Below are 24,800 nucleotides of genomic sequence, written 5' to 3'. Positions count from 1 at the left end.
CAATTATGGTGGGAGAGGTAATTATTCATTCAGAGAAGGGGAAACCTCCTGCTGTTCCACCTGCTTTCTCACCGGTTTCCAGGAGGTCCGCAGTATCAGGCCCGTTTTACAGAGAAAGAAACTGAAGCCCAGAAGGGAAGAGGATAACCCGGGGTGCTGCAGGCTGAAGCTAGAACACGGGCCTGCGGACTCTGCGTCCAGTACTCCGCCCGCCTCTCAGAACCCCTGATGAGCCCATCCCCACCCCACCCTCGTCCCCCGACCTGGGGCTGTGGGGCTGGGCTGGGCCTCGGACCGCTTTCCGGGACTGCGGGGTGCGCTTTGGCTCTTGGGCTCAGACAGCGGAAGCGGCGCGTGGCTCCCGGGAGCGGAGAGAGCCCTCGGGGTTGTCACTTTAAATTAAAGAGAGAGCGGGAGTGGGGCGGGCGAGCGCGAGGGAGCGCGCGGCGGGCTCCTGGGAGCGTGCCCGGACTGCGGCGCAGCTCCATTCTGCCGCCCCGGCCCGGCCGAGCCCCCGGCCCGCGCCGCGCTTCTCCGAGGCGGCCGCCGCGCGACACTGCAGAGGTGGCGTTGCTGGCGCCGGCAGGGCGAGGCGCCGGTGCGTGCGCGCTGCAGGAGGCCGGCCGGGAGCCGGGAGCCGGGAGCCGCGAGCCGGGAGCCGCGAGCCGGGAGCCGGGAGCCGCGAGCCGGGAGCCGCGAGCCGGGAGCCAGAGCCGGAGCGGAGAGGCGGCCCCTCGGCGGAGCCTGGGTGAGTAGCACCCGGCCGCCCCCGCGCAGCCCCGGGAACCGGTCCCGCGCACAGGCGCCCGTAGCGCCCCCTCCCAGCTCCCCAGACCCCGGCCTCCGCGCACTCTGCACACCCGCGCCTGGTTTGCACACGTACGCCGGGCACAACACGCCGGACGCCCTTCCCCGGCCCGGCCACTCCGCGCACTGCGCATCGCCTCGCGCCCCACACGCCCGTCCCGCGTGTGCACACACGCGACTCACCCGGCCATTTACACGCCTCCCGGCGCCCGCGCTACACGAGCGCCCCTCACTTTCACACTCAGCATCCCGACTGTCCCCACTGCCCCTGCCCCACCTCACACCCTTTCCCGACCCTTCCAGGTCAGTCCCCCACACTCTGGTCCCCATATACCTTGAGGGTTCCCGCGGCAGGGGCGCTGGGTCTTCAGGAAACGCTCCAATCTGATCCAATCCAGGGAGGCATGTCGCACCCCATCGCTGGGAGGCCCCGGGAGCTCGGGGAGAGGATCCTCAGCCCCGTCCAGTGTCACTGGCCTGGGCGTGGGGCTTTCCAGGGGCTCCTGGGAACATTTGATACCTCTGCTCTTTGGAAGAGGAAGCTTGCCCGGTTTCAGCCTCGGACTGTAGACTTGGGCTGACAAGGCGGGGTGGGAATGGGGAACATGGGGATTTGGAGCCAGGCCTGTGGGTGGAAGAGCCCTGAACCAGCCATCCTAGTGACCCCTCTTCCAGGGCTGCAGAACATCTGTGTGCCCCCCTCCTCAGCCAGTGAGGCCACCCCAGAGTGACTTGGAAACCTTCATCCAGGAATGTCAGTCCCTTCTCCGAGCTGGAGGGATGGTGGGGGAGACAGGTTTGGAGAGCAGTAGCAGTTGTGCTTCTTACTAGAAATGGAGAAACTGAGGCTCAGAACCAACAAGAGTTCTAGCCAAGTAAACTCAGCCAGTCTGGAGAAGGGTACCCAAGACAAGTACCCAAGCCCCCCACCTCCCCATTCTAAAATCCAAAACCTTCCCCTGGCTTGGGAAAATAGAGGTTCCCAGTCCAGGGTGCAAGCTTGGACTCTGCCTCTTGTCAGCTCTGGTGACACTGGGCAAGTCATTTCCTGCACATCAGTTTGTTTGTTTGTTTGTTTGTTTACCAATACAATAGGCAGAGTAGCAGCCCCCCCCTCAGAGAGCAGCAGGGAAAACCTGCTGAAATAAAAGATGACGAGTCCTTGGTACAGTGCCTGGCGTATGGTAGGTGCCCAGTAAACGCCAGCCACCACCACCCTAGCTAGCCTGTACTGTGGTTTCTGTGGCTTTAGGGGGATGGTAGCAGGATATGGTAATTTCAGGGATTGGAGGAGAGCACTTGAAAAAGATTCCAAACCTAAAAATCCTAAAGAGGTTCACAGCCTGGGAGGTCAGGGACTGCCCTGTACCCACACCCTAATCCTTCCTATCACCTGATGACCGCAGGGTGAGGGGGGTGGACAGTGGACACCTTGCTGGCCACAGATGTGATATGGGGACACAGTGAGCAAGGAAATGGGGTCGGGGGAGCAGAGACACAGGGCCCCTTTCCCCTGAAGAGGCACAAAATTCCTGGAAAGCCATTTCTCTGATTAGCTCAGGAGGGGGCCTCCACTGTGGTCAGATTCCAGCAAGGCCAGTGACAGTTCTTCCCACCCACCTCCACCCCCGAAAGGCCTGGTCAGGAGGTGGCATCATGGCCAAGAGCCCAGGCCCAGATCCATCATACCCTGGCGCCAATCCCAGTTTGCTACTCAAATACTGAGTGACCTGGGGCTCTGGCTCCCTCATCTATAAAATGGGGACCCATTTATCCAGTCAAGCATCATGTCTGTATTGTGTGCCTAGTCCAAACTTGGCACCATGCTGAGCATTTAGCATATATTGTGTGTAATGCTTACAACAGTAGGTAGGTATTGCCAGGTAGGTATAATTAAGCCTGGATTTGAACCTAGAGTTGTTTCAAATGAGCAAGCTCCATGCAGTTTCAGGTTCTGGGGTTGGGGCCAGAATGAATAGACTGGATGGGAAAGGATGCCAGAGAAGGGGACATGGATTGAGGAGCTCGAGTGTGAGTTTGCGGCAGCTCTGGCTCATTCCTGTGTGTCAGAAGCTCAGGGAACCTCTACTCATAGGCTGCACTGGCCTCCCAATGTGCCTTGTCAGCATCCGGTTGCGAACTGAAGCCACAGCCCCTCTCCCTGGTGGACCTCCAGGCTGGCAGTGGGAGCCTGCTGAATTGTAGTCAACGAGATGGAGTCAGGGGGTCTCAGGGATAGTGAGTAAAGCCATTAAGAAGGGCACTTGCTGCAGAGCCAGCTCTAGCTCAGTCTCAGCTCCTTGCTTACTGGTTGGATAAACTTGGACAACTTCACTGCCTTTCTCTGAGCCTCATTCTTTTCCTCTATGGAGTGAGGTTAATAATAGAATGTGCCCCCATTGTAGTCTTGGGGAAGGTGATGGAGAAGACGCACATGAAATTCTCGGGGGCTGTGGCTATGAATGGAAGACACTGGACCAGGCAGGAGGCATGGCTGCTAGGACCAGCTCTACCACTGTTGGCTGTGTGACTTTACCTTTCCGAACCTCTCATAGCTCATCCTAAAGCCTGCTTACCAGGCTTATGAATGGAGATGCTCCAGGGACCAGGAGGTTCTGAAAGTGAATGGAGGGATGGGAGGCACCAGGCCTGAAGAACAAATGCCCTATCCAAAGGGACAGAACCTCTTCAGTTTCCAGATTTGGCTATTTTTGCAGGGGTGTGGGAAGACAGATCCACTATCCCCCAGATCTTCTAACTTTTAAAGCAAAGCTGTAAATACGGCTTTTTTGTTTTTTTTTTTTTTAAGAAATCTATTTTTAATGGGAAATTTCCCAATTTTTAACCGTTGGCAACTCCCTTTAATTTAAATCAAAACATATCTGTAGGCTGGCAGTGCTGCCCACACAATTCTGCTCAACCTAGGGGTTAGTTAGGGGGCCCTTGGGCTGATTGTCAGGACAGTAACCACAGCAGCTAATATTCACCAAGTCAGACTGCACTTACTTCTTATTCTGCCCTCCTGGTGCCCTGCTAAGGCAGTCATGAGCCCCATTTTACAGATGGGTAACTGAGGCTCAGAGCTAGTGAGGGGGCAGATCTGGGATTCAGAGCTGTGCTTAGGCTACCTTTCCCCTTCCCCGCCCCAGTTTTCTCCTCCCTCCATTCAGGCAGACGTGGTCTGGTTTCTGCCACTTCTCTGAGGACCACTCCCAGAACTTGGAGCTTGGGTGTGCCTAGAGTCATTCACAGGCTCACAGAAATCACAGCTCCTAGGGGGATTATAATGAGGGGTGTGGGGAAAGTGTGCAGTGTGATAGTCTGGGGTCTGAGCTGGACCAGCCTCCGAGGGCTGGGGGCCCCTCAACGGTTCTAGGTCTGATATGGCAGATATTGGGTTCCGCCCTATACCATGTGTGCTTGCCATAGGGGTGTACCCAGCCCATGCCAGTGTGCTGTTGGCACTGGCTGTCCCAGTGCAGCCTCATTCTGGAAGCCAGCTTGTGCCAAGTGAGCAGGAAAGAAAGCTGATGGCATTATTGGATTCCCAGCAAGGCGGAGGTAGTCTGTGACATTTGTGTTCACCTTAACGTGTGTGTTAGTGTGTCTAGACCCTGTTCTGCCAGGAACTAGGGCCACCTTGGACTTGTCCACAGGGACCAATTTGGCCTACATGATCTTAGGAAAGTTTTGAAACCATATGCCCGTCTGCAGTAAAGCACAGAAGTTAGGAGTGTGGAGCCAGATGGCCTGAGTGAACTGGTTTCTTAGCTGTGTGGCCTGGGGCACATGATTTTACCTTTGGGCCTCAAGACTCTCCTCTGCAAGCCAAAAATGATAATAGTACCTACCTCCTGGGGTCGTTAGAGGATTAAATGAGGTAATATATATGCAGAATGCTTAGACTCACACTCTCAGGCATAAGGAGTGCTCAGCAAAGCTAACTGTCATAAAAGATCTGCAGCCCAGGGTCCCAGGAATGAGCTTCCCATCCGAGTCAGCATAGGTGAAGCCTCCCTAGTTAGCATCTCCCTTCCATCACCATGAAAGACCAACATCTCAGAGGAGCATCATCAGGATAGCTGACCACCAACAGCTTTGCCCCAGGGCTCTGACCTGCCATTTCTCAAGGTCTCCTGCCCTAACTTTTCAGCTCTAGAGCCACAGATTGGAGAGAACCCCAGGATTCAGGAAAATGTTTACCCTCTGATTTGACCCCAGTCCCCAAGGGAGCCCACAGAATACTTCAAGGGTTGTGAACAAGTTAGCCAAGCCACAGTCCAGGAGCTTTTTACCCTGTGCCTAAACAGTGTTTACATTTTTTGTGAGTTGGTTACAACATTTAAAAATCAAGAAACTGGGGAAACCTGGGTGGCTCAGTGGTTAAGCGTCTGCCTTTTGCTCAGGGCATGATCCCGGAGTCCTGGGATCGAGTCCCACGTCGGGCTCCCTGCAGGGAGCCTGCTTTTCCCTCTGCCTGTGTCTCTGCCTCTCTCTCTCTGTGTCCCTCATGAGTAAAAAAATAAAATATTTTTTTAAAAAATCAAGAAACTGGGCACCTGGATGGCTCAGTGATTGAGAATCTGCCTTTGGCTCAGGGCATGATCCCGGGTCCTGGGATCAAGTCCCACATCAGGCTCCCCATGGAGAGCCTGCTTCTCCCTCTGCCTGTATCTCTGCCTCTCATGAATAAATAAAACATTTAAAATATATGTACATATATTTTTAAAAATAAATAAAAATCAAGAAATTGTACATTAAAAAATCCAGGTATCTGGCTTTTCTTTAAAAAGCTAGAAGAGGGGGATCCCTGGGTGGCGCAGCGGTTTGGCGCCTGCCTTTGGCCCAGGGCGCGATCCTGGAGACCCGGGATCGAATCCCACATCGGGCTCCCGGTGCATGGAGCCTGCTTCTCCCTCTGCCTATGTCTCTACGTCTCTCTCTCTCTCTCTCTCTCTCTCTGTGACTATCATAAATAAATTTTAAAAAAAAATTAAAAAAAAAAAAAAAAGCTAGAAGAGGGCAGCCCGGGTGGCTCAGCAGTTTAGCGCCGCCTTCAGCCCAGGGCCTGATCCTGGAGACCTGGGATCGAGTGCCATGTCGGGCTCCCTGCATGGAGCCTGCTTCTCCTTCTGCCTGTGTCTCTGCCTCTGTGTGTGTGTGTGTGTGTGTGTGTGTGTGTGTGTGTGTGTGTATTTCATGAATAAATAAATAAAATCTTTTAAAAAATAAAAAATAAAAAGCTAGAAGATATGTAAATAGACAGATAAAATAAACTGCCAGAAGATTGGGGCACCTGGCTGGCTCAGTCCCTAGAACATGCAGCTCTTGATCTCAGGGTTGTAGGTTTGAGCCCCTCATTGGGTATAGAGGTTGTTTAAATATCTTAAAAATAAAATCTTAAAACCAGAAGATCCAGCAATGCTAGGTTGGCATTCCTTCGGGAACAGAAAAGCAGCAACCCTTGGGTGGGCAAGCACTCTGCAGTTTACACCCTGATCTGTTTGCAGCCACCCCTGTGGGGGCGCTGGCTATCCCGTCCTCCTGTGTCCCTGGAGCTGAGGCAGATAGGGTTATCCCAGCCTCCCTTTTCCATTCCCTTAGCGCATGTCTGTGAGACAAATTTACTTCTCAGCAACAATAAAACTATGAGTAGTCACCTGGGTTCAGGTAATGGCTTGTATGACTCCCAGACCTTTCTAGAAAAACTGAATCAGACCTTCAGCATTCATAAAACTTGGAATTGGAGGGTGGGGTGAGAAGGAAACCATCCTGAGCAGTGAAAGGCCTGGTAATAGGATATTGCAGAAATGCAGCCTTTCCTTTGCAATTAGAACAAAAGCTCATGAAGTGAGGCTTAGCAAACACTCCAAGGTCCCATGGTAATGAATCGCAAAGAATCAAAGAATTCTTGTCTGTAGGATGTTGGTAGGATGGAAATGAGGTAGGGGTGCCAGATTTAGCAAATATAAATGCAGGATGCCCAGGAACTTTCGAGTTTCAGATAAACAATGATTTTTTTTTTTAGTATGAACATGTCCCATACACTATTTAGGACATACTTTTACTAAAAACAAATCAAATTCAAATGTCACTGGGCATCCTGTGTTTTATCTATCACCATAGAAATTAAGGTGGTCTTAGGGTGGTTGAAAAGAGCTTTAAACACCTTTTTTTTTTTCCCACCATTTTTTAAAAAATGCCATTTAAAGGGTGCCTGGGTGGCTCAGTTGGTTTGGTGTCTGCCTTCGGCTCAGGTCATGATCCTGGGGTCCCAGGACTGAGTCCTACATCAGGCACCCCCCCCCCCTCAGTGGGAAGTCTGCTTCTCCCTCTGACCCTCCCCCTTCTTGTGCTCTCTCTCTCTCTCAAATAAACAAAATTTCTTTAAAAGTAATTTAAAAGCCACCTACCTTTAGCTGAGCTCTCCTCACAGGTAAATGTGAGCTCTGGACTGGCCCCTGGGCATCAGGAAGGTCAAGGAGTAGGATGAGGGTTGGTGAGCCCTCCAGAGCCCTCTCTGCTGACTCTCTTTTCCGTTCCAGGGCCAGCTGCTGCAGTGGGCATCATGGCCATGGACGTGTCAGAATACCAGCTAAGCGGTGAGTCCCAGCAGAAGTGTGTCATCTCACAGACCCTCCCACCAGGCCTGGGGTGGGGGGCATCAGTAGGATGCCAGTAAGCACCGTATTTTACCAGTAAGGAAAGTGGCTTGCCCAAGGCCACACAGCCTTGGAGACACCAGGCTGGGACCAGTCTGAGGTCTCTTCATCCTTCTGCTCCAGTGCTTCTTTCCTGTGGAACCACCTCCCTACATTTGACCGAAGGGGTCCCCCAGGAGGCTCATGTCTGACTGCCCCCTAAGGAGGAACCATGAATGGAATCCACTTTACAAGAGGCCATTCCTGGAGCTTGTCAAGTAGCCAAGTAAGAAGAGCCCCAGGAAGGTTGATGTCAGAGCCACCGGACAATAAGCTCAGAGATGGCCCAGTCCCCAGATGGCAAATACCTGGGAAGCAGCTCTGACCTTCCCCATGTGTGCCCTGGGGGGCGCTGAGCTTGGGAACTGCCACCATCTGTCGAGAGTAACCACTCTCCACCTAATGGTGGGTGTTGTCGGATCTGAAATATACTTGCCCTCTTGTCTCATAGGTTCCCCTCCCCAATTACAGATGGGAGAAGGGGGGCTCAGCACAGGACGTGAACCCAGGTCTCCCGACTCCCAGGCCAGTGCTCCCAATCATTCCAGCTGCTCCCCTAGCACAGCCCCCCACCAGCCCAGGGCTGAGCTGAAGGGTGGGCCAGGGACCACCTTTCCCAGCCCCCAGCCAGGGAGTCTCACTTTTCACCCACAGGCCCACAGGCCTTGGTCCAGGATCTATGAAATGGCCTTGGACAAGTGATGAAACCTCTCTGAGCTTCCACTTACTCATCTGCGAAACGGGGGCGGTGGAATCTCTGGGAAGATTGAGTGACGGAACTTCCAAAAAGTGCCAACTCAAGCCGTTGTGCATGCCCTTTCCTTTGCCCAGAGTCCTTGCCTGCCTCTGCGTGGCTAAGCCCTCAAGACTGGTGTGGAAGTCCCAGGCATAGATCTGGAGCTAGACTGTCAGACAGCGAGTATCTCCTCTGTCCCTCAGCTTCCGAGGGCTCAGTGGTTAATATACAGTCAAGTGCTGGAATGGGGCCTGGCAAGTCGTAAACAGTAAAGGAAGCTTTTATTACCTGCCACTCCACCGCCTCCTCCTCCTCCTCCTTCTCATTTCTGGTCCCAGCTGAGACTTCACTTCCCTTGGGAATTCTTCCCATACCACCTGAGTCTGGTAGTCAATAAAATGAATAAATGAATGAGCATTAATAGTCGTCATTTTGTGTCACTTTCCTGAGGCTTTTCCTCTCGTGCCCCCTGTTTTTCTGCCAGCCAGGACTCTGGCTTCAGTGCCTCAGCACTCTTCGGAGAGCCTGACTCTGCTGTGCCACATTGCCTTGCCCATCATCTGCTGGGACCTCAGACCCCATGCCCACCCACTGGCCCACCCCTGTGACCACCCAGGCAAGCCCCGCTGGAAGCCAGCAGAGATGCATCCTGGCCGGGGCCCCTCGTATGTACAACTCACACTGCAGTTTACCAGGCCCATTCCCAGGCCACCCCTTAATTCCCAGGCCACCAGACTCTCAGAACTTTCCTGCCTCGGCCCGGCTTGCCTGGGGCCCTCTGTAGATCTCTGTTGTGGCTTTGGTTTAACTCACAAATTACATTCTGTCAACAGAGGTCAGGAGAAAACAGGGTTTGCTCACAGCCCCTCCATCCCGATTTCCCATTCATCCCTGGTCCTGCCCAGCCCTTGTCCAGAGGCTGTGTGATTTTTATGTTAACGTTGTGTGGTTATACCATGCTGTGGATTCTTTCTTTTCTTTTTTCCTTTTAACAAGGCCCAAAACGTTTTCCTGCTTTGCCACAGTGACATCCTAATGACCTCAATTATCAAAGGCTAGTGATATTCCCTTCCGAATCAGCACCACCTGCACCCACTAACCCCTTCAGGCTGTTTCCAGATTTCTACTGTTATAAATACAGCCTCAGTGACTCACACCAGATATAAAACTTCCTGGAATTTTTTCCGCAAGATAAATTCTCCAGGGCGGGACTGCTGGTGGGGGATGTGTGGTCATCTCCATTCTCTGGATGAGGAGGCTCAAGCTCAGAATGGCTAGACGGCAGCCAGGCTCTGCATTTCTTACCCTGTGGCCTTGGGCCAATGGCTGGGCATGCTCTCTAGCCTCTCCCAGCCTCAGCTCTCCTCCTCTAACAAATGGAGGTAGGGACCTCATAGGGTACTTAGTGCTGGCTAAATGCCAGGGCTATGGGCTGAGCCCCACCCTTCTCTGGAGTGAGTTAGTGTTGTGGATTCTGGCTAGAGTTGTCGGCTCAGGAGAGCTGGGGCAGGTTGAGGTCTCCCATTGCCAGAGGGGCTGCCACTGCTTCATGATACCTTTGCAACCCCGCTTTGGGGGAGTGGTGGCAAGGAGCTCCCCAGACCCAAATGCCGCACTCCATCTCTCCCACTGGACACTCTGAGTGCTCCGGGCTTTGTACACCCCTTCCTCTTCTTGCCCTAGACTCCTTGTCCTTGGTTCCTTGTCCTGGCACATGTTTTGCTCCTCCTTTGTATCTCAGTTCAGATGTGTCTCCTCCAGGAAATCCTCCTGGACAGTTCTCATCACTCTGTTTTACTTACCTATTTGCCTACTCACTTCATCCCTAGACTGTGAGCTACTAAGTAGCTCACCGGGCCTGGGCCTGATTCCCTCACCAGGGTGCATGTACATAGTAGGTGTTCAACAGATGTGCAGTGATAAATCTCTACCCCTAAAGTACCCTCCTCACCCCTTTCCACCTAGCTTCTGTGGAACTGTACTGAGTGGAGGCTGGGTGGGGCAGTGGTTACTCCGGCTTGGTCTGAGGTCTGGCTGCCAGAGTTGGAAACCCAGTATCACCCCTTCCTGGCTCTGTGACCTTGGACAAGGTCTTTATCCTTCGTGTATCTCAGTTTCCCCATTTGAATTGGGTATAGAGGCAGCACTGAGAAAGGTCTAGAGAATTATATTTACCAACAGAAGGTCACTTCTGCTAGGTGAGAGCTCACCCAACACAGTTGAGGGGACAGTTAATTAACATGTCTAGGGACAGTGAGGCTCAGATAGGGAAAGTTCTTTACTTATCATTGGAGAGAAAGCATGTGAGCATCTGGATTTGTCCCCAAGCCCTGCACAGTGTAAAAACTACCTCTTATCTCTGGCTCAGACTTCTTTTTGTGTGTGTGGTAGCAACTTTATTGAGATAAAATTCACATACCGTACAATTTACCCACTTAAGGCATACAGTTCAGTGGATTTAACATATTTTGTACCCATCAACACTATTGACGTTAAGAATATATATATATTCATTATCCTCCAAAGCAACCTGTATTCTGCATTGCCCCCTAACTCCCCCCAGCCCCAGACAATCGCTAATCAACTTTCTATCTGTATAGATTTGCCTATTCTAGATATTTCATATAAATAGAATCATATGATGTGGGTTTTGGTGTCTGGCTTCTCTCACTTACTTGGCATGATGTGTTCAAGTTCATCTGTGTACCATGTAACATGTACCAGTATCTTTATGTTGCCAAATTATATTACATTGTATGAATGGTCTACATTTTATTTATCCACCCATCAGTTGATGGACATTGGTTTGTTCTAGATCAGGTTGAGGCAAAAACAATGTCATTTCTTTTTCTCCCCAAACTCCCTTCCTTTTTTTCCCCCAGACCTCAAAAAGTTGCTTTGTTTATCTGGAAGGAAGAGATCTTTTGAAGGTATAATGTCAGAGAATTCAAAAGAGGGAAGCATAACCCTATTTGTTTAACCATTTTCACAGCTCTTCATCTGATCTAGCCAAGTGTCCCCACCACCATCCTATTCTGGTAGAAATGTATGCTTTTGTAGAAAAGGAGATAGAAACAGAAATCCCAGGGTACATATGTCGTATTCAATGCTGGATCCCCTAGCACCTAGCACTGAGCCTGGCGCATAATAGCTACTCAGTAAATATTTGTTCATGAATAAATAAGTCAGTGCTGAACTACCTGCTTCTTGGGTGGGAGTCTATAACTACCGAGGGACCTCAGAGCCTACTAATGACAGGCTGCCCTTGCCTTGCAGTAATCAAGAGCCCTCCTGGTTGGGAGGTGGGTGTCTACACTGCTGGGGCCCTGGCACTGCTGGGAATTGCAGCTGTGAGCCTGTGGAAGCTCTGGACATCGGGGAACTTCCCCAGCCCATCCCCGTTCCCAAACTACGACTACAGATACCTCCAGCAGAAATATGGGGAGACCTACACAGAGGCCAAGCAGAAGGTGAGGCTTCCACTCTTTGGAGATGGCCTCTCCCCGACCAACCCTCCGTATTCCCTTGCTCTCTCCTGGTTAACTTCTTGCTGTGAACAGGACCCTTGTGCTCCTCCATGTCTCCAACATAGCCCAGTGCTGTGAAATAGGTGAATACTTGGTGAGAAAATGAAGGTTTTCGGTTTTAAAAACCATCCTGTGAAAAATACAGGAAAATACAAATAAGAGAAGCCTCTCCTCAGATGCCACTACCCAGAGGCTTTATTAATACTGTTAACTGTATTTTAACTACTAACATTTTGATTGATTTCTTTCCAATGCTTTTAATCTACCTTCCAGTCCTTTTTCCATGCGTAGTTTTTTTATGAGTGTCATTTCTAAATAAAATTTTATACCCTGCTCTTTTTATCTCACAGCCAAAGCATTTTCCCATATTGTTGAGCCCCCATCATAAAACATCATTTTTTCTAAGATTTATTCATTTACTTTGGGGTGGGACAGGGAGTGGGGGGGGAGGTAGAGGGAGAGGGAAAGTCTGGCTTCTCTCACTTACTTGGCATGATGTGTTTTAATATCTAATATATTTTTTTAAAGATTTTATTCATTTGAGGCGCACCTGGGTGGCTCAGTGGTTGAGTATCTGCCTTCAGCTCAAGTCATGCTCCCCGGGTCCTGGGATCAAGTCCTGCATCAGGCTCTCCACGAGGAGTCTGCTTCTCCCTCTGCCTGTCTCTGCTTCTCTTTGTATGTCTCTCATGAATAAATAAAATTTTTTAAAAAAGATTTTATTCATTTGAGAGAGAGAGAGAGAACACAAGCAGAAAAGAGGCAGAGGGAGAGGGAGAAGCAGACTCCCTCTCGATCCCAGGATGCTGGGATTATGACCTGAGCTGAAGGCAGACGCTTAACCAACTGAACCACCCAGGCACCTCAGGGAGAGAGAATCTTAAGCAGACTCTGTGGTGAGCACAGAGCCTGCCTGATTCAGAGCTTGATCTCACGACCCTGAGATCATGACCTGAGCCAAAACCAAGAGTCAGACGCTTAATTGACTGAACCACCCAGGTGCCCCAGAAAGATCATTTTAATGGCTGTGACAGATTCCTTTTTATGTATGTGCCATGATTTACTAAATGCCATTATAAATAATGCAGTGAATGTTTTATATGTAAAACTTTGTCTTCATTTGGGATTATATACTTTGAGTGGATGCCCAGATGTGGAATTACTATATCAGGGAGTACGAACATTTTTAGGGCTCTAAATATATAATACTGAATGTTTCATCGTTAGACACTTGGCAGAGAATTTTTCTAACAACATTTAGCATTCCAGAGAGCACAGCCAGAATCAGTTACCAGTAGGGGCCCCACACGCTCACTCATTTGGGGTGTAGGGGGGACTATCTCCCATTCTGTTGGGGGGACTGTAAATAGGCATAACTTTTCCAAAGAGCATTTTGGCAATGTGTGTCAACAGCTTTCAAAAGGACCATATTCTCAGAGCTAGGATTTTAAGAAAGCTATTTGATGTTGTGTTATTTATATTTATGAAAAGTAAGAAACAACATAAATGTCCAACAGTGGCGGGGGATAGTAAAGTAAATCACCCCAATCCACTTGATGACAGATTGGGGCTCCCTTAAAAAGTATGGTAATGAAGACAGTGTGGCAGCATGATAGATGCTTCTGGTACAAAGGCTTTTGTTTTCTCAAATCCTGAGGTCAATTTGGAGAAAACTTTGAATATTAGGGTACATGTTACCCAGTATGGAAAACTTCTACTTGTGTAAATATTTTGGTAAACATCCCTCGAGGCTGCTCAGTCCTCTGTCGAGGAGCTCTACTCAAGTGTTCTTACCCGTTCCCCTTCTGCTGGAAACTTAGATTGTTAACTACTCCCCCCACCCCTTTTTAAAAAGATTTTATTTATTTATTAGAGACACGCAGAGAGAGAGAGAGAGAGAGAGAGAGAGAGCGAGAGAGAGAGAGGCAGAGACACAGGCAGAGGGAGAAGCAGGCTCCATGCAAGGAGCCTGACGCAGGACCCAATCTCAGGTCCCCAGGATCATGCCCCAGGCCGAAGGTGGCACTAAACCGCTAAGCCACCAGGGCTGCCCTACTTTCCCTTTTAATAGACATCACTGTAGTGAACATCTTTATGTATGGAATTCAGTCCATGGCACTAAACATTTTGAGACAATGTTTGAGACATTCTTCCCTCGTGGTTAGGGAGAGAAAACGGAGTGACATAAAATAGCATTAAGCAAGGACCTTCCTGGGGTCCCTGGGTGGCTCAGTGGTTGAGCATCTGCCTTTAGCTTAGGGCATGATCCCTGGGTCCTGGGATCGAGTCCCACATCGGGCTCCCTACAGGGAGCCTGCTTCTCCCTCTGCCTATGTCTCTGCCTCTCTCTCTCTGTATGTGTCTTTCATGAATAAATAAATAAAATCTTAAAAAAAATAAAAATAAACAAGGACTTTCCTAGGGCTCCTGGGTGGCTCAGTCGGTTGCGCATTGGACTCTTGGTTTTGGCCCAGGTCCTGGTCCCATGGGTCAAGAGATGGAGGTCCGCAGTGGGCTCCACATTCACTGGGAGTCTGCTTAGATGTTCTCTCCCTCTGTTCCTCCCCCTACTTGTGCTCTCCTCTCTCTCAAGAACATAAATAAATCTTTTAAAAAGACAAAAACAAACAAAAATAAGGAACTTCCTGACTAAGACATGGATTGTTTCTGTGAAAGAGGAACTAGAGGTGCCTTGAATGAACAGGACTCACAAGGCCATGCACTTGCGATGCTCTCGTGTCCCTTTCTCTCACCCCCAGAGGGTGCCTGCCTGGAACACCCAGCGGGCCAGCACGCGGGGACCACACAGTCGCAAAGGCAGCCTCAGCATTGAGGACACCTTTGAGAGCATCAGTGAGCTGGGGCCCCTGGAGCTGATGGGTCGGGAGCTGGACCTGGCCCCCTTTGGGACCCTCCGCAAGTCCCAGTCGGCGGACTCCCTGAACTCCATCTCCTCTGTGAGCAACACCTTCGGGCAGGACTTCACGCTGGGCCAGGTGGAGGTGAGCATGGACTACGATGCAGCCTCCCACACCCTCCACGTGGCCGTGCTGCAGGGCAAGGACCTCCTGGAGCGGGAAGAAGCCGGCTTCGAGTCCTGCTTCATGCGTGTCAGCCTGCTGCCGGATGAGCAGATCGTGGGCATCTCCCGGGTAAGTGGGGGCCAGGGCAGGGGTGTGCTCTGGGCTCTCAGGAGTCCTCCCCAGGCAGGCGAGTGGGTCTGCAGGGCCAGGCTGGATGTGAGGAGGGTGCTGCAGGGCAGCTTTGGATGCTAATCCCAGAGGAGAAGGTGCCACCAACCCTAGGAGCCACATCATGCGAAGTTCTGGGCAACCCTACAATGTGAACCCAGGGTGGGGTAATTGTCCATTTCCACCTATCCTCTGGGTCAACTGAGGGTCCTGGCAAGAAGGGGATGACACATTTAGGTTGGTTAATTTGATCTTAATAACAGGACTGTTGACAATGGTGTGGGTGGTGTGGGTAAGGGGCGCCTGAGTGGCTCAGGTAGTTAAGCATCTGACTCTTGATTTTGGCTCAGGTCATGATCTTGGGGTCCTGGGATCGAGACCCATATTGGGCTCCATGCTCAGGGAAGAGTCTGCTTGAGATTCTCTATCTCTGCCTCTCCCCCCACTTTCACCCTCTCTCTCTCTCTCTAAAATAAATATTTTTTAAAAAAGAAAACAATGGAGGGATGTAGGGCGACCTCAGAGATGGAGTGGCACCCTCTTCTGAAGGGATAAGGGGAAGAGGAGGCTACTGGACCTAAAAGGAGAGAGGCATGTGGAGAGGCCACCTTAATAAATGCTGTGCCTTTTGGTCAAAGGACACGATGTAGTCAGACTACAGCAGTACTGCAGAAAAGGACCTAGGGAATAAGCACCCCAGCTCCCTCTACCTCTGGTTTCTCTTGAGTGACCCACACAGTCTGACTCTACCAGAAGCCAGAGGCCAAGGGAGCCTGTTAGTCAGCCAATGGAGGTCAGTCCCTGGGGTCAAGAGTAGGGTGGGGAGGGCAAGGAGAGACACCTAGCACCCTCCCACATCAGGCTATTCCTTGCAGGTCCCTCTAGCTTGCCAAGAGGGAACAGAACCTTCAAGAGACACACTTTCCTCCAGGCTGGATTAGGGGGGAAAGGGGTCCAGATGCCATAACGGGGGTTCTCTGAAGCAGGCAAGTTTGACACCCTGTGGCCTCTTACTGGAGCAGGAGGAGCCTGAGGGCCTGCAGGACCAAGTAGTTTCTGACTCCTCAGAAACCCACCTGTGTCGAATCACTCTTACCATGCTGAAATTGGCTGACCCTCAGTGGTGGACACTGTCATCCCTCTCTCACCCCCTCGGTCCCCCTTACTCTAGGATGGTCAGCAACTGACCATAGACTGGTGCATGTGGGCCCAAGAGAAGCAGTCCAGTGGGGGATGAGGCTCAGGACCCTAAAACCTCACTGTCTGGATTCAAATATCAGTTTCCCACTTCCTAGCAGCATGAGCTTGGATAAGTCATGTAAGCTCTCTGTCGGGAGAGGGTTTCCCCATCTGTCAAATGGGCACCATAATCCTTGAGGAGGGGATATACTAATATATGCAAAGTCCTGGGGCGCCTGGGTGGCTCTATCAGTCAAGCATCTGCCTTCAGCTCAGTTCATGATCCCAGCGTCCTGGGATGGGGCCCCATGTTGGGCTCCCTGTTCAGCGGGGGGTCTGGTTCTCCCGACCTACCCCCCCACTCATGCTCTCTCTCTTTATCTTGCTCAGATAAATAAATAAAATCTTAAAAATATATATGCAAAGTCCTCAGCCCCGTCCCTGGTAAGCACTCAATTAGGTTGTATCTCTGGACCATGAAGTATCCCTATTGAGCCTGAATCCACACTGCCTATGGCCTGGACTGCCTAGAAGATCCTGGGTGGTTCTGGACACCTTCCTTGAGGAGGAACATTACAGACAGGAACCACAACAACCTTATGTATGCTGAGAACCTGGTTCACAGAGTCCATACATCTGTGATCCTCTCATTAGCCCCAGTGGGATGGACCGAGGGCATCTTACAGATGAAGAGGCTCCAGGAAGGTGCTTTGCCCAACACAATCCCAGCAAATGAGCAGGAGATCCAGGACTTGGTCCTGGGGTTCCCATTTTCCTCTATCCATGTGCTCATAAAGCACAACATACAGAGAGTGTGGATGGTCAGGGAGCTCAAGCCCCTGTGGGCAAGGGACAGCAAAGTGGAGGGAGAGATGGGCCTGGAGGATCATGAGAACCCTGAATGCCAAGGTCAAGATCAGGGGGTAGACTTTATCCCACAGGAGAAGGAGCCCTTGAAGCAGGGAACTGGGTGGGGAACGTGGCTCCCAGGGAGCTGTGGAAGAGAAGCCTTGCCACAATCAGGCAGTGACCAGAGAGTGTGCTTCAGTGAGCCTGGAGGTGTTGGTGGATTTATTCCCAAGAAAGCAGGCATCTTAGTCCCAGCTAGTCCCAGCAAGTAGGTGGCTGCCCCAGACTGGGCATCCCCCCGCACCCCCCCCCGACTTCAGGCAAGGTGCCAGGGATGGAGAGCTCCTGTCTAAATATTGCCAGGCAGTGACTAAAGCAGCCCCCAACGGAAGGGGGGGGGGCATGCCCGCCAGTGCACCTTTCCAGGGGGCCTGCCCACGGCTTCCTGGGAAGAGGCCAGAGGCGCCCACCAGGCAGGACTGGACTTGGAAGCAGAGTCTGCCCAGGCTTGCCTTGTCACTCCATCAGTCTGTCCACCCCACAGCATTCAGACCATCCTGGGCCAGGCTCTGCGGGGGCTGGGGCATCAGCAGCTCCCAACCCTATGATTACCTGTACTTGCTTCATGCCTGGCTCACAGCTGGACGTGAACACACACAAGAAGGAGGAGACCGGTTCAGCCAGGACATCATGAAGGTTCTACGGAGCCATGGGCACTGAGGGTGGGAATTAATATCAGATTATAGAAGTTTCAAATGCCAGGCCACCAGATTGGCCACCACTGAGAGGAAGCTGGCTCAGTTGGTAGAGCACGTGACTCTTGATCTCAGGGTCTCAAGTTCAAGCCCCACAGTGGACATGGAGCCTACTTAAAAAAAAAAAAAAAAAAAAAGTCCTCAGGGCTGAGCCAGCAAAGGAAGAATTGGCATTGAGGTTGTGGGGGCAGCAGAGCCAGGACTCTCAGCCAGGCCTCCAGACTGGACAGGGCTCTCTCTCCACCATGGCCCCATGAGTCCCTGGCTGCCACCCCAGGGAGGGTGGCACACCATGTCCCTCTCTCTCTGCAGATCCAGAGGAATGCGTATTCCATCTTCTTCGATGAGAAGTTCTCCATCCCCCTGGACCCTGTGGCCCTGGAGGAGAAGAGCCTGCGGTTCTCTGTGTTTGGCATTGATGAGGATGAGCGGAACGTCAGCACAGGGGTGGTGGAGCTGAAACTTTCTGTGCTGGACCTCCCGCTGCAGCCCTTTGGCGGCTGGCTCTACTTACAAGACCAGAACAAGGTCAGTGCACCCATGAGGACAGGGTCACATACATACCTCTCAGGGGCGAGGGGACTCCACTGTCCTCCACAGCAGCTTAAACCCTGACATGGCCTGAGCCACGGTCAAGGGAACTCAGTTTACCACAGGAAATAAAAATGTTCCAACTACTGTTCACTGCTCCTCTACCGCTCCCACCACCAAAACTTCAGAAGCTCTGCTCCTAGAGGGTTTCTGTTTGGGAAGTACTCTGGCAGTAAAGGGAGTTATCTCAGAGGCCGAGCTGCAGCTCACCTTTCTAAGTATAGCAGTGCTTGGGGAGCATCACTGTTAATTAAGCAAATGATCTACCAGTCCTAGTCCACTTGGACCTCAATGTGCTGCTACCATGGATGTTTTCCCTGGACTGGAGTTTCCCTAACAGCATTTTGTTGCTACATTTGACAGGCCACCTCAGATCCTCCTTCCAAGGATGCACACCTGGTAGGAGGGAGGGATGGTGCACACCTCATGGAATGGGGGAGTAGCGTTCCTTTCTCAATCCCACCAGCCTGGTGCTGGTGTCAGGGCAAGAGAAACAGCTTCTGGGTGGAGAAGGAAGCTTCTGCCTTTCCCTGGGCCCCTCAAGTCCAGGGAGCAGAAGCCCTCTGAGCTGCTCACATGTCCTCCAGGCTGCCGACGCCGTGGGCGAGATTCTGCTCTCCCTTAGCTACCTCCCTACAGCTGAGCGCCTCACTGTGGTGGTGGTGAAAGCCAAGAATCTCATCTGGACCAATGACAAGACCACAGCAGGTAAGGCCCTGCTGGAGGCCTGGCTCCTTCACATGGCTGCTGGGAGCTGTGGCCCAGTCGCTAAAGCCAGGGGCATTTGGAAGCATGGCACTAGGCCCCTCACCCCCAGCCTTGGCTGAGCTCAGGAGCCATGCACAGTGAGGAAGTTGAGAGCAGCAGAGGGTGGCAGGGAACCCCTGTGAGGGACAGACGATGTCTGAGAGCAGAAGGCTGAGGCACTGGGAAGAAACCAAGGTGGACACCCACTTCCCAGAACTAGAATTCATGGCGGAGGCTCTATTCCCAGGAGTTGGACTGCATCCCAGATCCCAAACAGGGTGACCAGAATGGCGTGGGTGCCAGGCAGGACCTGATGCCCCCAGTCTAACAGGAGCAGACCTGAAAACAGAGTGCCAGGGCACCTGGCCTACTGGGAGCCTGGGGGGCTCCCAGGGTCCAGGCAGGTATAGCAAGGACACCCAGTGGGCGGAGGATGACAAGCAGAGAGGGACTTGTTATTTCAGAGTCATGCTCCATTGAGCGGGTGCAGGGGGTGACTCAGGGCTGACATCTGTGCTCATTATAGAATGAGAAGTGATGGGTCTGCCGGCACTGACAAGCACCACAGGAGGGGACTGCGTGTGTGGGCCAGGAGGCAGGCTGCCCAAGCCCAAAGCCCACCTCTTCTCCTGACTCATATGTGAGCCTCAGTTTTCTCATCTGTAAAATAGGAGAGAAATAAAGGCCCCATGGCAGGATGGCAGAGGATGCCAGCAGCGGTGAAGGTGGGAGGCATTTGGAGCTGGCAGGCCACTAGGGCTGGGCAGGGCTATGGCAAGGGAGGGTGGCACTGGCCCTGACCCCCACCTCTCGCCGGCCCACAGACCCCTTCGTCAAGGTGTACCTGCTTCAGGATGGGAGGAAGATGAGCAAAAAGAAGACAGCCGTGAAGAGGGATGACCCCAACCCGGTGTTCAATGAGGCCATGATCTTCTCTGTCCCAGCCATCGTGCTCCAGGTGAGGGAGACATGGCTCAGGGGCCTGGAGCCACTCTGGCCTCACTTCTCCGGGCTCCCACAGGTGGCAATGGTTTGCCTCAAGCCCTGACTTTCCTAGTGGAGAGGTATTTACGGAGCACCCACTAGGTACCAGCCCTAGGGTGAGTGCTGCTTCCATGGTGCTCACAAGGGACAGGTAGAAAGTCCCCAGGCAATCCTGATCCACCAAGAACATGCCTGACTTTGGCGGTCAGCAGAGGCTTTTGCAGGAGGGCTGAGCTAAGCCGAGATCTGGGAGAAGACAGTTCCCACTAGAAGGAGCTACAAAGGCCGGGAGGTGAGCCAGGGCTAACCCAAGGACCCATAGTTCTGACCCTAAATCTCCGGAGACTCTACCTGCAGAGGCTCTGTTGAACTCCTACTTGCATGGCTTTCCAAAAGTCATGGGCCCCAGGCAAACCCCCCTTCCTGGCACAGATATCACAGACCAAGCATGGGGGGTAACAGAGGATGTGGCCTGTACCACACCAGTGGCCCCACTGGCATGTCTCAGAGGATGGGGAGCTTACCACCTCCCCTCACTACCTCCTTCCATCCTTGGGCATTCCTGACAGTGAGAAAGCCCTTTTGTGCCTTGAGCTGAAATCTGCCCCTGAATCATGGGGCTATGCAGAACCCACCTAATCTGATACCCTATCTGAATTTGAAAGCCTCACTCTGAGAGTTTCCAATACAGACAAACATCCCAGCATCTCTGATTGGCTCTGGGTGTTGTTGCCCTGTCCTGCCACCCTTGTGGGACAGACTGTCCATCTGTCCCCTCTTTCCCCTGGGTGGTCATAGTGCTACCGCTCCACAGCCTCCAAGGGCGGGAGACCTCTTGGGACCAGGGAGAAGGTCAAGGAGGTGAAAGGAGGAGGAGGAGGAAGAGGGAAGTCAAGGTGAGTTTTAGTTGAAGTGCAATCACTTTGATCTCAAGCACATTCTTTCCCTTCCTCATCCATAAGTCTAACATGTGATTATATTAGGAATAATGAGATGTCTAAAATGCTCTGTGTGCAGGCACTGTTCTAAGCACTTGACACATTTTAACTCCTTTTGTTCCCAGAACAGGTAGGAACTAAATTACCAAGTCACGGATAGGGAGCTAAGGTAGGAAGTTCAGCCCAAGTCACTGCCCCAGGTCACATAGCAAGGCAGGTGGTGAGGCCAGTGTTTGCAATTGACAATCCAGTGCTGTCACTCTGTAGGGAGACAGCAGCAGAAGCCTGCGGGGATAAGGATTCAGGGGGCCACACCCAGCTACCTCTGGGGGCCTGGCACTTGTACACAGCAGCCTGGAGGACCCCTGGCACACCCCGTGTGGTCCCCAGTACCCATGTTATTTCCTCCCCAGGACCTGTCTCTCCGTGTGACAGTGGCTGAGAGCAGCAGCGACGGCCGAGGGGACAACGTGGGCCATGTCATCATTGGGCCATCAGCCAGTGGCATGGGCACCACACACTGGAACCAGATGCTGGCCACACTGCGCAGGCCTGTGTCCATGTGGCACCCTGTTCGGCGAAACTAGCAGCTGGCAAAACAGGCCAGGGTGGGCACAGAGCTGCCTTGGGGCCTGGCACAAGCTCAGCTCTGATGCCCCTCCATAGTCCAGCGGGAGCCATGAATGCTGGGGTCCCCCACTGGAGCCCCCACGAGCCATCTTGGTCCTTCTGTCCAGACTGCAGTGGAGGAGTGGGCCTGGCCAAGTGTCTAGGGACCCTGGGCTTCCTCCCACTGAGGACCAGCTGTGGCTGGGCAACGCTCTAGGAAAGGCCCTGGCACTGGCCCACTGTGCTCCCATTTTGAGATCCCCAATAGGCCTGTCTCTGGGCCTGGGGCATTGGGGCTTGGTCTCTTAGGGCTCTCCACACCCCACCCCTGCTGGGATGCCAGTGCTAAGCTGGGTCATATACCGGAACTGAGTGAGTATTGGGGTCAGACACTGTGCTAGACACCAGCAGACATGACATGAATGGGATGCAACCCTTAGGATGTCTGGAAGACAAGACCCCCCCCCCTGCCCTGGGGATCTGCTTTGTGCTGAATGCGGACTTGGGAGAGCTCTGGGGACCATGAGGACAAGATGAGAGCCATGCCCTGAGGTGTCCCAGCCAGCCAGCCAGCCTAAGCAAGGCAGGGACATGAAGTACCCTGTCACAGACTGTCCTCAGCCTACTGCAGTGGACACGAGGGCCTTTCTCTGGGGAGAAGTGACCAGGAGACTAGGCAAAGCAGAGGCCTACAGGTGGACACTGGCTTCAGAGTCACACTCTATGAAATCTACTCCCTTGAACAATAACCTTGCAAGGCCCAGAGGTCCAAAGAGGCCCAAAGCCAGGTCCTTGCGTTCAGTCCCAACTGAATTAGGCATTGGCTCTGTGGTGTTTGTTGGGGTACCTCCAGGCCAGGCTCCGTAGGAAAGAGAGGGGCCTCAGTCTAGGGACAGCTGGTGGGCAGCGGGACAGCCAGAACACAGACTGCAGGGGGTCTGTTGGGGAGGCCTTTGTGGGCCTTGGAGGAAGGGCCCAGCCAGAGCAGGGGCAGTGAGGGGAAGGCAAGGGGCATCCAGATTGAGGGCAGGGTAGAGGGGCAGGTTTGAATGCCGGACTGGGAAGGAGGTGGCATTGGGTGTCCTAGGTCGAATTCCAGAAGCAGACCCTGAGGTTCTCAGGCAAGGGGTTGATGGGGAAGGGGCCCGGGAGCCCTCTGGAGAAAACTGTCGGAGAGAGAGGGAAGCCGTGGAGCAGGGGCCGAAGCTAAGCAAGCTGTGGCTTCCAGTGTGTCTAGCTCTAGCCTGGTAGCCTGAGGAGCATCCCAGAGGGGCCCTGCCCAGGAGCAAAGGGGCTGGACTGTTTCACCTCTACAGGGCTTTGGCTACCACCCAACCCCAGCTGGAGGAAGAGCAAGCATATCTTCCAGTTGTCACTGGCTAAGGCAGCTCCCATCTGCCAAAAGCAGCCCCAGAGAAGCAGGCAGCTGGGGAGTGGGTGCCAGTTCATGCGGGGGAGGGCATGCAGCAGCCTCTGCTTCCTGGGGCCACCACCCACAGGTCAGAGCATGGCCTCTCAGGCGGGCTGCTTCTGACCCAATGAGCTCTGGAGACCCAGGCCCAACCAGTTACCCCCAGTGATGCTGGGAGAGCCCAGGGTGGTCATGGACCTGGAGGCAAACTGGAGGTGTCTCCCCACCTGACACAGCTGTGGCCCAGCCCTGTGGCCAGCACCAGGAGGTCTGCCTGCCCCAGCACAGAGTCCATGGGCACAGCTGGTGAGCCTCTGCATCCCAGGAGACCACAAACTCTTTCCACCCTAGTGGCTATGCAGTACAGGCCATTTACACCCACCTTCTCTTCCCCCTCTTTCCCTCCCTCTAACTGCATGAAATGTGGACTGTGTACTCGGGATGGGCATGGTAGGGACCGAGACTGCTGACTGGAATTATTCTAGAACCAAAATAAAGCTGGGGCAGGAAGGAGGGAGCTTCTGGGGAGCCTTGCTCAGCCCCAAATCACCTTCGTCTCTTCTGCAGGAATCACGGACTTGGGTCTCTGTGTGGGTTGCTCTGAGTGGATTGCCCTGCTTCTGGGTACCCAGAGGAAAAGGAAGCCGCTGTCTGGCTGGGGAAACCATCACATGGACCAATGCCATCAGACAGCTTGGGAAGCTCTAAGAAGGGGCCCTGAGCCAGGCCTGGTGGAGAGGATGGCAGTAGGAGATACCATGGAGGGCTCCCTGATGGTGTCGCTGAGCTGGCTTCAGGGCAAAAAGAACCATAAGATTGAAAAAGATGGATAAGGCCAAAAATAGCATTCTTGGAAGAGGAAACAATACACAAAAGGGCAGGAGTGGTCATAAAGTTAGCCAATTTGTCAACTTCTCTAGAGCGAATTTGGGGGAGGCTGAGAAGAAGGGAGCCAAAAGAAAGGCCAAGAGGGGAGAAGGGTCATACAAGTTCAGTGAGTGCTTGATGCCAGCCTGCAACCCTGAACCCCTACTACCTACCGTTGTCATCCCCCTATTTGGCAGATATGAAAACTGAAGCTCAGAGAGGTTAGATAACTCACCGAAGATCACACAGCCAGAAAGCCTCAGACCTGGGATTCAAGCTCCAGCTGTGTGGCTCCAAAGGCCATGCTCTTAACCATAAGGCTACACTGCCCCCTTCCCCAACTCCTCCAGGTGGGCTGAGGGGCAGCCTAGAAGCCCCTCTGGATCCCAGGCTGCTCTAGTTTCTCCCTCCCCTGCCCTGGAAGATCACAGTAAGTGTAGGAGGATGATCTAGTGGGAATTACCAGCAGCCCCTAGGAGGCCTGCCTACCACAGGGCCTGACTGTGAAGACTCCCCCATGTACCCCACCAATACTGGACAGACAGAGGGAACCAGTAAGATAGGAATCACAAAAAAGTGAACACCAGGGAAGGGCTTCTGGAGGAGGTGGAAGCCTGAGCACTAGCCTTGCAGTGCAGAGAGGACTGTACACAAAGAGGAGGGAGATGGGCTCCCAGGCAGGGGGACAACTTGGTGTCATATGTGTCTGGGGAATGTGTGCATCTTCAGCTGAGGCTGGAGAGGCCACGTGGGGCTGAGCTGGGGAGGCTTCATGTCCAAGATGAAGCCAAATGTCCTGGTCCTGCTGGTGGTAAGGAGCCATGGAGGGGTCCTGGGCCTGGTCAAAGGAGCAGGTCAGAGGGAGGGAGGAAGGGGACCTTCTGAGCAGCTTTAGAAGTGATGAGGAG

The 24,800-nt window shown here is 52.8% G+C and overlaps 1 protein-coding gene across 1 annotated transcript; it reads left to right on the top strand.

Annotated features, from left to right (window-relative positions):
• The first annotated feature begins 214 nt into the window (after positions 1-214).
• On the top strand, positions 215-23,542 carry SYT12 (synaptotagmin 12). Its single transcript, XM_055308928.1, has 8 exons — positions 215-748; positions 7,353-7,409; positions 11,521-11,714; positions 14,531-14,923; positions 18,058-18,273; positions 18,924-19,044; positions 19,908-20,041; positions 21,419-23,542. The coding sequence occupies exons 1-8, from the start codon at positions 229-231 to the stop codon at positions 21,590-21,592; spliced, it is 1,809 nt and encodes a 602-aa protein (XP_055164903.1). The 5' UTR covers positions 215-228; the 3' UTR covers positions 21,593-23,542.
• Positions 23,543-24,800: the final 1,258 nt, after the last annotated feature.

This window comes from Nyctereutes procyonoides, unplaced genomic scaffold (genome assembly GCF_905146905.1).
Source record: "Nyctereutes procyonoides isolate TBG_1078 unplaced genomic scaffold, NYPRO_anot_genome, whole genome shotgun sequence".
NCBI classification, from domain to species: domain Eukaryota; kingdom Metazoa; phylum Chordata; class Mammalia; order Carnivora; family Canidae; genus Nyctereutes; species Nyctereutes procyonoides.
This window is presented reverse-complemented; position numbering and strand designations above follow the sequence as displayed.